Genomic DNA, 17511 nt, shown 5'->3' with positions numbered 1-17511 from the left:
CTCATTCCCTTCCCCTTCTGTTCACAGGGAGGCAAGTCTGGGGCTTTCCCAGTAGATGGTAGCAGTTATAGCACTGAGTTATCTCTTTTGCCTTTATCATGACACCCTCCTCGAAGGAATAATTCTAAAGAATAACAAAGGGAAGCTTGGCCCATGGAGTCTATTTTTTTTTCTAATAATGATATAGGACAGGTCTGCCCATATTAAGCAAGGAAGAGAAAAAAATCAAAATGTGTAATACTCACCTGGTTCCTGTCCCTGGCATTTGCATATCGGAACCTCTGAATATAATAAAAGACCAGCCACGCGAGTGATATGATCATCAACACAATGAAGGAGATGGACACAAACACAACCGACGTGCGACTGACGTATTTCTGCAAGTTGCGTGTCCCAATGGTGATGTACATCATCACAGTAATGTTTTTATCCAGAAGTGTCACTATCTCCTTTCCTTTTGACTCTGGAATCATTATTGCAACGATGTCTTGCACACCTGTTGTGAGGATGGTGGGGTACAAGGGAAGGGGGTGGGGTAGGAGAGAGAAAGAAAGCATAGTAAGAGAGCTAGAACCAAGCAATGCTCACCAAACTACCCGACATCTTTGGACAGGTCTATGAATGCTGAGAAGGAGGAATAATAGGAAAAAAAAAGAGTTCTTTCGTTGCTCAGCTACATTGCTTTATAGTACACAAGGCAGGTTATGTAGCTCAATTTGATTCTGGATGATAAATATTGATCAAGCACTTACTGAGTATAAGGCACTATGTTAGGCTCTAAGGGGAATAAAAAGATGAGAAGGAATAGCTTTTCATTTTGTCTTTGTATCCAAGAATTACAAATGTAGAGCTTGAAGGGACCTTGTAAGTCATCTAAGCCAGCCCCTTCATTTTACAGATAAGAATGAGGCTAAGAGGGGTGGTTGGATAACTGAATTAACCATGAATCCTGTCCTAAATCCTATCCTTGCTCCAAAGGCATGGTTAATTTCTTTTTTTTTCTTTTTTAGGCAATTGGGGTTAAGTGACTTGCCTAGGGTCACACAGCTGGTAAGTGTCAAGTGTTTGGTCTGAGGCCAGATTTGAACTCAGGTCCTCCTGACTTCAGGGCCGGTGCTCTATCCACTGTGCCACTTAGCTGCCCCCACGGTTAATTTCAAGGTCACAAAAGTAGACAGTGGCAGAGCTGATTTGGTACCAGTCCCAGTGATTCCAAAACTCAGTGTGCCACCTATTATACACCCTTGCCTGCCCCTGAATACCTAGGACAGTGCCTTGCACATTAATAGGTACTTTACAAATGCTTATGGAATGGACTACAGAGAGACAGTCCCTGACTTTGGGGACTTTACAAAATAGTAGAGAACAGGAAGGGATAGGATAAGAGAAGTAAACAACTTAATAAAAGCAGACATTTACACAGTGTTTTAAGATTTACAAAGCTCTTTAACGCATGAGTTCATCTGATCTCTACAAATTATTATTACTCCCATTATACAGAATAGGAAAGGGCAGCTATGAAGTGCAATAGATATAGCGCTGGGCTTGGAATCAGAAAAACTCATCTTCATGAGTTCTAATCTAGCTGCAGACACTTCCTAGCTGTGTGACCCTAGGCAAGTCACTTAACTCTTTTTGCCTTATCTATAAAATGAGCTGAAGAAGAAAATGGCAAACCACTCTAGTATCTCTGCCAAGAAAACCCCAAATGAGGTCACGAAGAGTTGGACACAACTGAAATGTCTCACAACAATACAGAAGAGGAAACTGAGGTTCAGAGAGGGGAGGCAATTTGCCTCTGGTCATAGAATTAAATAGTATTGAAGCCTGAAATTAAACCAAACCTCCCATGAATTGAAGTCTTGAGTGCTTTCCACTTTACCATACTGGTTGGGGGTAAGGGGTGAGGACCAGGGAAGGTTTCGGAGCTGAAATTATATTTGAGTAAGGTTGAAATTATATTTGTGTTAGTATGGTATGGATAGGAATTTTATATGCAGATCTTGGGGGAGGAAGGTAAGAAGGGAAGAAAGGGATCCAGGTTCTGAGAGAAGTCTGAACAACAGCATAAAGGGGGAAGGTGCAAGATATGGATAACTGGGCTGCAAAGAGGATAGAGTACTAGATCTGAAGTTAGGAAAACTAATTTCCTTTTGGTACTCAACAGCTGTACAACCAGGGACAAATCACTTACTTTCTATGAATCTATTTTCACACCTATGAAAAAGGAGTAATAGTAGCTTCCTCTCAGGCTCAAATGAAATGCTTTTGCAAAATGTTTTGCAAATCTTAAAGCAAGTGCTATGTACAAAAATCCTGTATTATATTTTTTCATTAATACAAATTATAAAATTGTGATTATAATTAATGATTATATAAATTACATATGATTAGGGGACAGCAAGGCATCTAGTGTTGCTTGAGTATGAAGTGTATAGGGAAGGAGTGAGAGATAAGACTGGAGACATTTTTGTCCAAAGCCTTCATTTGGAATATAGTAAAACCATCGCTGGTTCCAGAGGTGGGTAGAGACAACTATCAGGGAGGTAGCTATAATTCCCAACAATGGCATCAAGTGGTAGGGTTTAAATGATTCTTTTCAATGAGGCCAGGATGCTGTCTTAGCAGTTAGGGTACAGCGTGGAAAGAGCTAGGAGAAGGTGGCCCTTTTCACACTGGCACTTCAGTGTACTGTCATGGAAAAAGCACTGGATTTGCCATAAAGAGACCTGAGTTCCAATCCTCGCTCCAACATTTGCTGGCTGTATAACTCACCTTATGTCTCTGAGGCTCAGTTTCATCACCTGTAAAATGGGAATAATGGTAATGCATACTAATGACCTCAAAAGGGTCCTGGTAAAAAAAAGTGCCTTATAAACTTGATAGCACTGAAATAACGTGGGCTGTTAGTATTCAGTGATGGAACACTATGGAGAGAGTACTTTAGATATGTAACTGAAATGCAAGCACTATCCTGCTGGGTTCCACTTGCCTGGGTACATACTCTGGTCAAACTCTGAATATTCAATGAAATAAAATTGTTTATCATTTCAAGAAAGCAATTTTCTCCTACAGCAAGTACTCAAACAATGACAAATAGATTCTTCTAAAGCTATGGGGTAACTTGCCAACAGATAACATCGTCATATACCTTTTTTCTAGCTTCTTTTCCTAAATTCAAGGGAAACAACTATTTTTTTTAGCATTTTTGGAAATGAAAAGATTCTCTGAGCTGTGTTTCTTCAAGTGAAGTGAAGTGAAATGATTATTAGGCAAATAATCCTGAAAATTTAAGCAACCATTATCTCCTCCTCCTCAGGGAATCTCACAAATAACAAAACCACAACAAATCTTTTGTCATCATTATTTGCTTATTATCTAAGAGCCAGTTTTGAGTAGTAGATGGAGAACAGCTTCTAAGTAATTAAAATCTCTGTTGAAGACTTGCCTCTGAATCATAACAGCTATATCACCCTGGGCAAGTCCCTTATTATCTCAGTGTCCCAGACAACTTTCCAAGGCTCTAAGTTACTAAATAGTAGCACAGAGGGTCTCTAGGTGTGGTCTGAAAACTCCTGGGAGTCCCTGAGACCTTTTCAGGGGGTCTGAGAATTCAAAACTATTTTATAATATTGATGTTTGAATTTCCAATACAGTATACAACCCCCATAAATGACTACTCTTGGGGGGGAGGGGCTAAATTTTTAGGAGTGTAAAGAGGTTTGAGAACCACTGAAAATAGTACTTCTGTAACAGTTGAGGGAATTCCATGTACCAATGAAATCACAGGCCTAAAGCAAAAAGTAAAAAAAAAAAATTAAAAATCTGCCCAATTGAAGACAAACAGGTTTTATAGGACTGAACCTTCCTGACAATTGGCTTTTTCTTCCCTTTTGTCTCTGCAGATTTACTCTCACCGGGAGTTGCATCAGAATTAGTGTGTTCACTCAAAGGGGTTATGACAGGTCAGGGGTAAATATTTCAATAGTGATAGAATATCAGAGAGGCTGCAACATGGGGGCAGTGATATATTACAGAACCAGTCTGGTGTCTGTGGCTAGCCCATGGGACCGCAAATCAGGAAACCTGAATTCAAATCTCCCCCAGTCTCTTGTTAACTATCTAAATACTTTTGTTATTCTCAGTCATGTCCAACTCTTCATGACCCCATTTGGGGTTTTCTTGGCAAAGATACTGCAGTGGTTTGCCATTTTCTTCTCATATCTAAATATAGGAAAATCATTTCATGTCTCAGACCTCTATTTTCCTCACCTGTAAAATGGGAATACTAATACCATCCTCTTATCAAGGTTGTGAGAAAGCTACTTTGTAAGCCTTTAAAGTGGTGAGTGAATATGAATTCTTATTAGCTATGTGCATATTTCTTGTTCTGTATGTTCTCCCCACTTGGGAATTCAGAGCACTTTTGGACCTTTTCTATTTCACTCATCATGTGACATTATATCACCAAGGAGAAATGATACAGGGATTAAATAAACACACACACACAAATTGTAACAGTAGGAAACGACTAATTATAATAGCAGAGAATTCCTTTTTTTTAAACTTTTTTAAACCTAGAAGAGATTGTTGCCTTTTTAAAAGGATATTGTTTTTGTTGCTTTGTATTTTGTTGTTGTTTCTGATAAGTTAGAAAGATACTGAATTTTTGCATTTTTAGTGATATAATGTATCCCCAAAGTCTTAGTGCACTTTAAAGCTACTAAAGTTTAAAATAGCACTTAAGGCTTTTGAGACATTCTATGTATCTGTGCTGAAATCTTATTTCCTTATAAGACTGTAAGCTCCTTAAGGGCAGGGATTGTGCTTTTTTTAAACTTTGTATCTCCTCTTTCCAGAGGGCATGGATTGTTTTATTTCAATTTTTATACCTTCCAATAACTAACAAAGTGCTTTGCATGTAGTAGGTGCCTAATAAATGTTCATTAAATGAATGGCCATCAATTGAACCAAGACAGTCTGAAGATAAAAGGTTCATTGTGCCCTAGAACTTCTCCTTTTGACGTTAGTGTCCCTGTGTGCGTGCCCTCTTTCATATAGAACGATGAGGAGGAAGAACAATATTGTTTCTATTTGTACCCTCAGTGCTTTGTACACAGTAAGTGCTTAATAAATGTTTTATACATTCATTTTTGTAGATTTATAGTTGGAAGGGACCTCTGTGGTCACCTAGTCCAAAGCCCTCATTTTATAAACAAGACAACTCAGGCCCAGAGAACAGAAGTGATTTACATAAAGCTTGGCATACAATAGGTCCTTGTTGACTGGCTGATGGGTTGATTGATTGTCCAAGCAGACACAGGACTGGCAACCAGGTGTTTTAATTCCAGACTTATATTTTTTCCATTGCATTACACTCCTCTTGACATCTACTGTCAGGTCACCCTATCCTTATTGTTAGAGGCAACTGAAAAGAATACATTGCTAGACAAGAAAACATGCTAGCAAACAATTAATGTTGCTTCACCTGACTTGGCCTTTTCCATTCTTTGAGGCCAGGAAGGAAATAACTGCTCAGGCATCTCAAAGTCCAGGGCAGGTAGGGATCTTAGCAACTACTTAGCGATTTCACTCCTTCTGATCTGGATTACCTACCAGGAAGGTTTCTAAGACAAAATTTCCCTATTGTCAATCCTGTTGGTTTTGGTTTCATTTCACTTGAGTTGTGCAGATACCTTAAAGCTCAGCTCTTGAACCAACAATCTCTGCTATATGCAGATCTATGAAACAGGAAGAATTCCTGGAACATTTGTACTAGACCGATTTTTTAAAAAACAAACCAAACCAACAACAACCCCCCAAACCCAACATTCAGCTCCGTAGTGATTAGGCTTGGCTGCTTCTTTCTGGGAATTACTATTGACAGTGACTCAAATCTCATGTTCACAGAATTTACAACTGATGCTGCCAGTCCTTGAATTTCCTTCTTTGCTAATGTCCAATGGTTGCATGTGGTCTGAGGTTTCCTGAAGGATTAAGCCCATGTGGCCAGCTTTGTCTGGAGGGAAACATGATCTCCTTCGTACAGCGGCCTAATTTCACCTGATGGGAGCATCTAAGTGGTACCTCTGCTCTCTGCAGTCCTAGGGGAAGGGGCCCATCTATTCAATTCTATTTTTATTTTACTTTTACTCTGGGAGATTTATCTGTTTGTTAATTGCTTACATTTATCTTTTCTGAGCTGCAGAATTAGGGACTTTGTCCTGGGTCTCCTGGGGGTACTTAGGTAGAGTTTGGATTCTTAGATCGCTCTTCTTAAATTACTCTCACTATCATTTAATATCCTAATTTCATTGCAACAGAACACTTGCTGTTTTAAAGAAGTCTTACCTACTTACAGGAAATAATGCAAAGAGAAAAAAAGCAGAACCACAAGAAGAGCATACAAATGGGCTATAGTTATGTAATAATAATAATATTACACAATGAATCAACAAGCATTAATTGAACACCCAGTAGGTGCAGGCAACATGCTAGGCAGCAGACACACAATGGCAAAAAGAGGAAAAGTCTCTGCTCTTGTCCATTGGGGGAGACAAAACATACATATGTCTATATGGTGGATAAATGATGATGGTGGTGGTAATAATAATAATAACAGTGAATCAACAGGTATTAATTGAGCACCCAGTGTGGGCATAGAGCTAGTCACTGAGTACACAAAGACAAAAAAAGAAACAATCTCTGCTCTTGTCTGCTGGGGGAGATAAAATGTACATACATAAGTCTACATAGTGATGATGATGGAGGCGGTAATGATAATAATAAGAATGATGATGGTGATATATTTACTTTCATATATGTGAATGTTCAGTCAAAACAAGTTCAGAAAAAAATTATGGATAAATCACTTAACTTCCTTAGGGTTTAGTTTTCTCATCTGTATAATCTGGGGGTTGGACCAGATGACCTCTTAACATCCCCATCAATCAACCAATCAGCAAGCATTCTGAAGTCCCTCCTATGTGCCAAGCACTCTGTGTATGTAGGCTGTTTCTGTTTTTCTGTGTGATTTGGGGGTCAGTGGGTAGTTCAGACTAGCGATGTCGTATACAGTGATGTCATATCTGTCGCTGTAACTATAATATCAGAGAATTGTCCGGAACAGTGGAAAGTTAAATGATTTGTCCCAGGTCACATATCTTGCATGTTGCAGAGATAACACTGGAATCCAGGTCTCCCTAGCTTAGTCTAAGGCAGGTCCTTTACCCATCATGTTATGCTGCCTCTCAATTAGGTCAGGGTGAGTTCATGAGAAAAAAAATTTTAAGAAAACGTCTTTTTTTTTTTTGACAGATCTCTTTTGCACCGTTTGTGGGGATGCACCACAAATGTTGTTACAGGGAGGTTGTGAATTATCTTAGAAGCAGTTTTCTAAAGAAAATTGGCACATATGCCTTACACTGGGGTGTAGAAACACACTCAGATACACATAGACAACACAGCATTGCTTCTGAATAGAGAGGTTTGCTGGTCATACTGAAGCATCAGTTTTTTGGTCTGGGATCTATGACTTTATTAATGTAGAGAATTCTCTGTGAGAAAACTACTTCTGGAGCAAGGTAGACAGACAATTCGCCTGTACCCCACAGCCTTACAGAATTGCTGGGACCCTGAAAGGGCCAATGATTTGCCCAGAGTCACAGAGCCAGTAAATGTCAGATGCAAGATTTGAGGCAGGTTTTCCTGACTCCTAAGCTAGCCCTTTCATTACTATGTGACATTTCCTCAGCATTGGCTTATTACTGGTATTTTTTCTGTTTTCTCTCTTTACAAGTGATTAAAGCAAAAGATTTCATGAATTTTTAAGTAACTGTCATGACAGAGCATTAGGCATCATAAAACAAAAGGTATTCAGGTTTAATTAGAAAGTGAATGCTGCTCAACCACTGCCACCATGACTCAAAGATAAAATTAGCTGGGGAGGCCTGAAAGGCCTAAAATCCATCTATCAAATCAAACTTCCAGAAGGTATACGAATCATGCATCATGCATTTCATCTACCTTCCATGTAAAATCCTCATTAAATCAATCAGCTTCAAGGATTCATGCTTTCTCTTCTGAAGAGAACTCCTCCACATCTTAGTAGATGTCCTTCAGAGTTATTGTGACCAAAAATATACATTCACTGTGATTCTGAGCCTCCAAAACTATGTAAATAATATAATATGATAATAAATAATAAATGATTATACTCACTTTAGACATGATTAAGTTAATTCATCCACTCATTCATTCAACCAACATTTATTTATTGAGCGCTTAGTTTGTGCAGAACCCTGTGCTAGGTGCTGGGGGCACATGAAGTTTAGATAAGACAGTGCCCCAACCTTCCTGGACCTGAGTCCAGTAGAGAGATATGACATAAAGACAGATTGATACAATAAAATGCATGACCTGATCAGCTGTAGTCAGTGATTTAAATCACTGCAGAAAACATATAAAAAGAACCAAGATGGAAACATTCAACAGGAAGATTTAGCTTTTGAACATAAAAAAGGCAAAGGTAGAAGAGAAGAGAAGCAGAGGATGGGGTGAATGAAGAGAGTGGGTCTGATAAGAAGGAATATTGGCATAATGTGTGCCTAAGAAGTTAGAGAGATAGTGGGGTGAATGAATATGGGTAAGGAAACAAAGGAGAGAATGTAATGTGGTCAGAAGTAGGCTGGATCATTGAAAGATGAAAGGGAACTTAGAGACCATGGAGTCTCACTTGACAGAGGAGGACACTCAGAACACCAGAAATGTTAAATAACTTACCTAAATTGACATGGGGGATAAACAGCAGAGCCAGAATTCAAACCCAGGTCTTCTGATTGGATATCCATTGTTCCTTGCATACCACTCTACTGCCTGGGTCTAGGTCTGTGGCTAAGGCTTTGGAAAACTATTAGGCCTTACCAACTGTCCTACCACTGTATCCTGATGTCTTCTGAAACTGACCATCTGTGTGGTCACTATGTTTTCCAGGCCTCCGGGCATTATTATCTGACCTGCTGATATACCCAAAGGATTGCTGGGCTTTGCCAATGCTGTTAGGACCTCTAGGGCCTTTCTATCTAACCTTCAGCTGAACTCTTCCTCCTCCCCCCGTTTGTAATCCTAGCACTTAGCACAGTGTTTGACACATAGTAGGTGCTTAATAACTCTTATTTTCATATATTACTCATTCCAAGGTGACTAGGGTAGGTATAGACAGTCAAGCCAATAGATGCAATAGGATAAGGGGCTCTTAGGACTGGGGATAGGTGATAATGATACAGAGTCCAGGGGTACTGTTAATGCTTTCTAGCTGATAGTGATGCCTACTAATTATTTTTCTTAAAACGAGCTCTAGAGTGAACCAAGGCAGGAGAGAAGGTTTCCAATTCCCTCCTTCTACTACCTGCTTCAGTTGGGTATGGAACCAACCATTTCCCCTATACTTTCTCTCTCTTCTTCTTAGGCTCAACTTGGGGATATCAATGAGGTGGGAGAGAGATAGGAAGAGAAGGCAAAGGAGAGGGAGATAGAAAGGGAGAGAAAGGGAGGGAAAGAAAGAGAGAAAAGAGAGAGAGGAGGGAGTGATAAGGAGGGAGAAAGGAAAGAAAAACAGAGACAGAGACACACACATATGCACACACACAAACAGACTCAGTGACACAGACAGATAGATACACACACCCACCCACCATGATCCCCAGGGAAGGAGCAGTCCTCATACAGACTGACATTTCCAGCAGGCTGGTCAACTGAATGTTACATTAGCAATCTGGCATGCAACTGAAGAGTTGGTTTTAAATAATCAACAAAAGAAAACACAAATATCCATGTGTGTACAAACTTATAGACATACATATTTGCAAACTTACAGGTCCAGACCAACAAACACATTTAAGCCAGCATTGTGATATATTGCGTATTAAGCAATGTGAAGTCAAGAAGATCTGAGTTCAAATACTATTCCTGACACTGGCTTTATGACCCTGGATGAATCACATAAACTTTATGTACTTCAGGAAGCTCCCCAGGACTTTATTTACTCAGGGCAGTAGTGGAGAGAGCATTCTGCATTTAGAATCGGAAGATTTGGGTTCAAATCCTACCTGTCTCAACCACTTTCAACCTGTGTGACGTTGAACAAGTAGTTACTTGGGCTACAGCTTCCTTATTTGTAAAGCAAGGAGGCTGGATTTCAGGACACTTAACATTCCCTTACAGATCTAAATCTGTGATTCTACTGAGTCATTAATGGGTCTTAGCTGGCAGAGGTAGAGAAAATTCATGTCTTGATAAAATCATAGATTCATCATGTGATATATGTATGTATGGGTACATGTATTATACACATACATATATAGAGATATACACTATATATATATATATATATATATATACACACACACATACACACACGCATATACATATATACACATATACACATATCTATATCTATAGCATACTCATGTGAGGATATCCAGGAACCAGAGGAAGAAAGTGTGAAGGAGAGTTTTTTGAGTGAAGGTCAATGGAGGGGCCATTTATTCCACCTGCCTCATTTTAAAGATGAGAAAACAGAGGCCAAGGAAGGTTAAATTACTTGGCCCAAGTTACTGGATCACACAGGTAGTAAATGGCAAAACCTGGATCTGAACTCAAGTCCTTTGACTCCAAAGTCATGCTTTTTCTACTGTACCACAATACCTTCTTCTTGATTTGCCTTAGGTACAATTTCATCTCTCAAAATGGGAAGATCCTACCTGGTATTTTTGCTTCTCTGTAACAGGAAAGAACTGGCTTTCAGGGTAGAAATGATGGGAAACCTAGCTGGTGGATGGGTGAGAGAATGTCCATTCCCTCTTAGAGTTTGTGGGAGAAAAGAAGGGGAAAGAAAGTGTAGTCTTATATACACTCTGGATCTGGGGAAAGTGTATTTCAAAAGGTCCAAAGGAAAGAAAAACGTGTTCCCTAGACTAAAGTTGTATAATCATACAGTCATGTAAAGTCATGCTAAGAGGGATAGGAGAAGCTCAAGAAGGAAATTCTGAAGATATAAACCTAAGTGGGGCACTACAAAGGTTATGTCAGTGGTGCTGAAGCTAGGAATAAACTGAGCCTGGCAAGGCAAGCTAAGAACCACAAAAATAGCTTTTCAAAGTTTGCAGGGAGAAAAGGCAGGATCAAAGAAGGGATGAGACCTTACTTGGGAGTTGATAGGAAGATGATAATGAAAGACAAAGAGAAAGCAAAGCTGTTTAATTAATGTTTGTTTGGGGTTTTTTTTGTTTGCATTTTTTTTTTGCTTCTGTATTTTATGCCAAGAAACGGACCTTTACACTGGAAATAACAGAACAAAAATGGCCACTGGGAAATTAACAGTCAAGATAAGAAAGGAGATAGTAAGACTGCATGTAGCTGCCCTTGATGAATTGAAGTTATCTGATTCAGATGAATAACATCCTTAGGTACTAAAAGAATTGGTTGTTGTGATTGCTGATCCAGCAAAATCTCTGTGAAATATCTGTCGGGAACAGGAGAGGTACCACAAGTAGGATATTATGGAAAGAGCACTGGTTCTGCAGTCCAAGGATCTGCGTTCAAATCTTGCATCTGGCATTTGTTGCCTGTGAAACCTTGGTCAAGTCACCTGGGCCTTGGTCTCCTCACATGTAAAAACGAAGGGGCTGTACTAAGTGATCTCTAAGTTCTCAATCACTTTTAATTCTATGACTGAAAAAGGGCAATGTTGTCCTGAGTTTAAAAGAAAAGGGGAGAGAACAGAGCCTGCAAAGGATTGGTAAGTTGAGCCTGACTTCTGATTCCTGAGAGAATTCTAGAACAGATCATACATGCAACATGAACACCTAGAAGGAGAAGCAATGATTGCAAAGACCCCACAAGGCTTCATCAAGAATAGGTCATAGCAGACCAACCTAATTTTCTTTTTCTGACAATTGCTAAGTTGGTACATGAAGGGATGTGGCAGCTAGAGTTCACCTAGATTTTAGCAAAGCTTCTGATAAATTATCTCATCCTATTACTGCGGAGAAGATGGGGGAAATCTGGATGAGATGATAATACAATGTGATAGCTTGAGAACTGGTTGGATGGTTGGAATGAAGAGAAGCGATTGATGGTTCAAAGTCAACATGAGAAGAGGTCTCCAGTGCCATATCACAGGGATTAATGATTGGCTCTGTCTGTTCAACATTTTTATCAGTGACTTGGAGAAAGGCATACATTGGCATTTGTTGTTGTCATTCAGTCATGTCCAACTCTTCATGACCCCATTTGGGGTTTTCTTGGCAAAGATACTGGAGTGGTTTGCCATTTCCTTCCACAGCTCATTTTATAGATGAGGAAATGGAGTCAAACAGGGTTAAATGGCTTGTCCAGAGTCACACAGCTATTAAGTGTCTGAGACTGGATTTGAACTCAGGAAGATGAGTCTTCCTGACTCCAGAACCAGGCCCTCTACCCACTGTGTAACCTAACTACCCCAATACATTGACATGCTCAACAAATTTGCGAATAACAAAAAGCTGGGAAGGAGAGTTAACACAGTGGATTACACAGTCTGAATCCAAAAAGATCTTAACAGGCTATAGTAGTGGGCTGCATCTAAAACCTGATGCTGTGAAAACTGACCTTGATAGAAAGATCAGTCAGAGACAAAAATACAGGCCTGAATGATACACTTTTAGTTTAATAATTCTGCAAGTTAATAACTTGTATTTCTATAGCCTTTCACACAGTGTTTTTGCATGTACTCATTTGATCCTATGAATTAGGTTGTGGAAATTGTTATTATCCCCATTTTCTAGATGAGGAAACTAGTAAGATTTTAAGTCACTTACCAAGCTAGTAATATCCAGCTCAAAATTCCCAGTCTCTGGAAATTCCCATTCTCTCTTTCTTTCTTTCTTTCTTTCTTTCTTTCTTTCTTTCTTTCTTTCTTTCTTTCTTTCTTTCTTTCTCTCTCTCTCTCTCTCTCTCTCTCTCTCTCTCTCTCTCTTCCTTTCTTCCTTCCTTCCTTCCTTCCTTCCTTCCTTCCTTCCTTCCTTCCTTCCTTCCTTCCTTCCTTCTCTCTCTCTCTGTCTCCTCTGTCTCTACGTCTCTCTCCTCTGTCTCTGTCTCTATGTCTCTCTCTCTCTCCTCTCTGTCTCTCTCTCCTCTTTCTGTCTCTCTCTTTTACTCCTTTTCTCTCTGTGTTTGTCTCTCTTCTGTCTGTATCTCCCTCCCCCATATTAACCACATTATGTTGCCTCCCATATATCAAAGTGTTTGCTTCCTCCCCAGTGCATTCCTGAGTCATCACAGTGCTGGCTCATCCACCTAAGGGGGCCCCTTCCACTTAATTCACAAGGCTTCTGCCACACTATCTGTGGTGTGAAGCCTAACAAAGGCGTGGGGCTCCTGTAGAAGCTGAATGAGAACGCTTACATCAAAGGGAAAAAGAAGCTTATTAAAGACTATTCTGGTCCTACTTCTTTCCTGGCTGGCCACACCTTTGAAACTCGTGAGCCTTTCTGAGAGAGGGGGCTAAAGCCCCATGAGGCATAAGCCCATCATCAAAATTCCATTAATATCTGTACTTGGGGGGGGGGACCAAATGAAAAGACATGTGTGCTATGATCCCTGTTGGAGATGTGACTTCAGGGCCTAAAGGAAAAGTCAAGCTTTCTAACTGTCTGAAGAGTGATGATGGACACTGCAGAGTAGAAAGTGTACAATAGGAGCCAATCAGAGCCCGGATGAATGCAAGCTCATTTACAAAGCTGATCTCGGAAGTCTTCACTGAAAATGGCTGGGAGTCTGAACTATGTCATACGTCATCTAATTGGAAACCAGCTGTTCGCTGGTACTATTCCATTTTCAAGTATTCTTTCTCTGCTCTTTCACTTCTGTAATAGGGTACTCTCTGAGACTCAGAGCATGAACATAATTGGTTACCATGGAAGAACAGATCAAATGCTGAAATCCCAGAAACAGATACTTGAAGTAGAAGAGTAGCTCATATTTAGATAGATCTGCTGGAAGGGACTTAGGAGGAGGTCATATAGTACACATTTTACAGAACAGGAAACTGAGGCCCAGAGAGGTTAAGCAATTTGTCCAAGATCACACAGGTTATATGCATCATAAGCAAGATTTGAACCCAGGTCTCCCGACTCCAGAAGCAGTATTCCTTTCACTGCACCATGTTGGTAAGAATATGCTTAGAGAGCTACTAAGTTAGAACTGAGATTGAAGCCCTACCTTTCCGACTCTGAATTCGTAGTTTTAGATCTTTAAACAATTGGAACTCGAAGGGACCTCAGTGGTGATCTATTTCGACTCTTACATTTTACAGATGAGGAGACTGAGGTCTAGGGAAGCCGTCCTTGCAAAGGTCCCTCCTAGCTCTAATTCTATGACCTTAGAATTATATCAGCGCTAAAGTTCCTTTCAATTCCTATTTGGCATGGTTTTAGTTTTCTCAAAAAGACATGATGTCCAAAGTTAATGAAAACCTTAAGTGGCAATAATAGGGTAGCTACTTTTCTCTTTATAAGAACACATTTTATTTAATCCATTTTATTAATGTTAGTGCAAATGGTAAAAAGAGGCATGGCATAACACTGCTTATCAGAATTCAGGAAAAAACAATTTGGGGGATTTGCTTTCATATGGGAATGTGCATCCTATAGTTTTGAGTATTTTTTTTGAAAGAGATAACTCTACATTGACATTAGCTAACAAATAATACTTTAAGGTTTGCAGCTGAGGCCACACTGGCGTCCAGAAGAGAGAACTGGGTTTTGAACCAGAAAGTCATGGGTTAAAATCTTGCCTCTAATACATAACTTTTTAAAATTTAGCTGAAAATCGTTCCCCCCAGATTTATAATGATCTCTGAAATGCAAGATCAGATGGTCTTTTCTCATGTTTTTTTCCTTCCTGATTTCTCTTCAGCATTTGATATTGCTGACTACTCTCTTTCCTCCTTAATATTCTTTTTTCTCTGGTTTTTCACGTCATTGCTTTTTCCTAGTTCTCCTGTCTGTGAGACTACACTTTCTCAGTCTCCTTTACTGGATTATCATCCATGTTGTAGACACATCCATTGCAGACACACCCTAAAGTTCTGTCCTAGACCCTCTTCTGTTGTCTCTCTACACTCGATTTCACATGGTGACCTCATCAGTTCACATATATTTAATTATCAACACTATGGTTCATGACTTCCAAATCCACATTCCCAGCTCTAATTGCTCCCCTAAACTTCAGCTGTACATCACCAATGGCATATTAGACATTTAGAACTACATGTCCCACAGAAATGTCAAACTCCACATATCTAAAGCAGAACTCATTATTTTCTTCCCAACCAACAATCCCTCCCATCCACCATCACTCTAATCCGTGACCTATTCAAACTTTGAAATTTCTCTCAAGGGCAGCACTCTCCTTCCAGTCATCCTAATTCACAACCTTGGCATTATCTTCCATTCCTCACTGTCTATCATCCTACACATCCAATCAGTCACCAAATCTTGTAATTTCTCTCTCTACAACACCTCTCTCACCTATGTATCTTCTCTGTACTAACAGCCATTACTGAGTTCAAGCCTTCATCACTTCTTGCCTGAACAATTCTAATTGTCTCCTAATTGGTCTCTGCCTCAATTCTGTCCTTTCTCCAATCTAACCTCCCCAGAGCTGCCAAAGTGATTTTCCTTAAGCATGGGTCTGACCACATCCCTTCCCTTCTCAATTAACTAAAATAGCTCCCCATTATCCCTAGCACAAAATTTAAAATTCTGTGTTTGGTATTTAAAGCCTTCACAATCTGGCCCCAAGATAGCTGTTAGGTATCATTACGCACTGATCCCTTTCTTGTACTTTACAATCCAGCTAAACCACCTTCTTGCTGTTCCTCACACATAATAAACCAGCATGGTTAAGAGCATATAGATTAAGAGCACTTGGCTCAACCTGTATCTGTGACTCTGGGAAGTCATTAAACTCTCTGTGCCTCAGTTTCCTCATTTGTAAAAATAAGTAGGTTGGTGGCTTGAGCTAGATAGCTTCTAAGATCCTTTCCATCTCTAAAGCTATGATCCTACTCTCTTCCAGTCACCAAATATACTCCTTCCTCACCCTTGACTCTTAGGGTACTTTGTTTCCTCCAAAACTTAGCTTAAGAATCACCTTTTACACTAAACTTTTCCTGATCCCACAGCTGCTATATACTTTGTATTTACTTTGTATACAATTCCATATAAACATGTTGCTTCTCCTGATAGAATATAAGCTCCTTGAAGGTAAGAGCTGTCTTATTTTTGTCTTTGTTTTCCCAGTACCTATCTGGCACATAGTAAGTACTTAATTAATGCTTGTTGATTGATTGATTCTATTCAATTTAATAAGTCTCCTATTTTTGCACCTACTGTTTGCAAGGCACTGTGTATACAAAGAGAAAAATAAGACAGCTCTTGCCCTCAGGAAGCTTTTACTCTCCTGAAGGGATACAATATGTACACCGGCAAATAAGTCCAATGAACACACAAATTCCATGTTAGGTAATCTCTTGCTCACAGGAGAAAGTTAGAATATAGTTCACAGGTATAATTGTTAAGTTGGGTGCTCCTTGTATATATATGCTAAGCCAAAAGCTCCCGATAGGTTCTCACATGTCATGGAAAAATGATCCCAAGCATTAGCTTGTGCATCTCTTCTGGGAGACTAAGAGATTATTGTGTTGTTGATATATCAGCATGCAGACAATTCCCTTGGCAACGTAAGCAACAGGGCGAACGGACAGGCCCAAGCTAAAATCTGCCAGGGACCTCTTACAGCGGCAATTACACCTGTAATCTAGGGGCTGTTAGGATATATAGGGCAGGTCCCAGGATATGGGGAATGTTTCCTTTCTTTGTGATCTGTCCTCTATGTAACAATAGCGGCATAGTGGACAGAGCACTGGATCTGGAAGCAGGAAGACCTGAGTTCAAATATGCCCTCAGAGACACTCTTTAGCTGTATGACCCTGGACAAATCACTTAGACTTTGTGCGCCTCAGTTTCCTTATCTGTAAAATGGAGATAATAGTCGTATTTACTTTGTAGGGTTACTGTGAAGAGCAAATAGATAATAATTGTAAACCAATTAGGACAAGTGCCTTGCATATAGTATGTGCTACATAAATGTTAGTTATTGTTGTTGTTGTTACAGTGTTACCTATCCAAATAAAGCAGAGTCTACTTAGTGTGAAACTCATTCCCCAATACATTATTAGTGAGTTGGGAGTTCAAGCAGGATAAAGTGGATTGGTACGGGTTGGACCAGATTATCTCCTATGTCCTTTACAATACCAAGGTTCTATGGATTTGGAGGAATTGATCTGCTTAATTTCACAAACATGCATAGCCAGATTAGACAACTTGGGCCAAAGAGATATTTTGGGATCTCAATCATTCAATCTGACTACATAAACTAAAGATGAATCAGACAGTTTCCAAATGATCT

The 17511-nt window shown here is 39.6% G+C and overlaps 1 protein-coding gene across 2 annotated transcripts in view; it reads right to left on the bottom strand.

The window, feature by feature from the left end:
* The window catches only part of RNF150 (ring finger protein 150), a 346382-nt gene that overhangs the window by 122144 nt on the left and 206727 nt on the right, over window positions 1–17511 (bottom strand). For both annotated transcript variants that reach the window (XM_020989851.2, XM_020989852.2), the window contains one exon: window positions 246–496. In XM_020989851.2, coding sequence (XP_020845510.1) covers window positions 246–496 — 251 coding nt within the window. The remainder of the gene's footprint in view (window positions 1–245; window positions 497–17511) is intronic.

The sequence above is a fragment of the Phascolarctos cinereus genome, unplaced genomic scaffold (assembly GCF_003287225.1).
Source record: "Phascolarctos cinereus isolate Bilbo 61053 unplaced genomic scaffold, phaCin_HiC Scaffold_9;HRSCAF=440, whole genome shotgun sequence".
NCBI lineage: Eukaryota > Metazoa > Chordata > Mammalia > Diprotodontia > Phascolarctidae > Phascolarctos > Phascolarctos cinereus.
The sequence above is the reverse complement of the archived record's forward strand: the minus strand, read 5'-3'. Positions and strand labels throughout refer to the sequence as shown.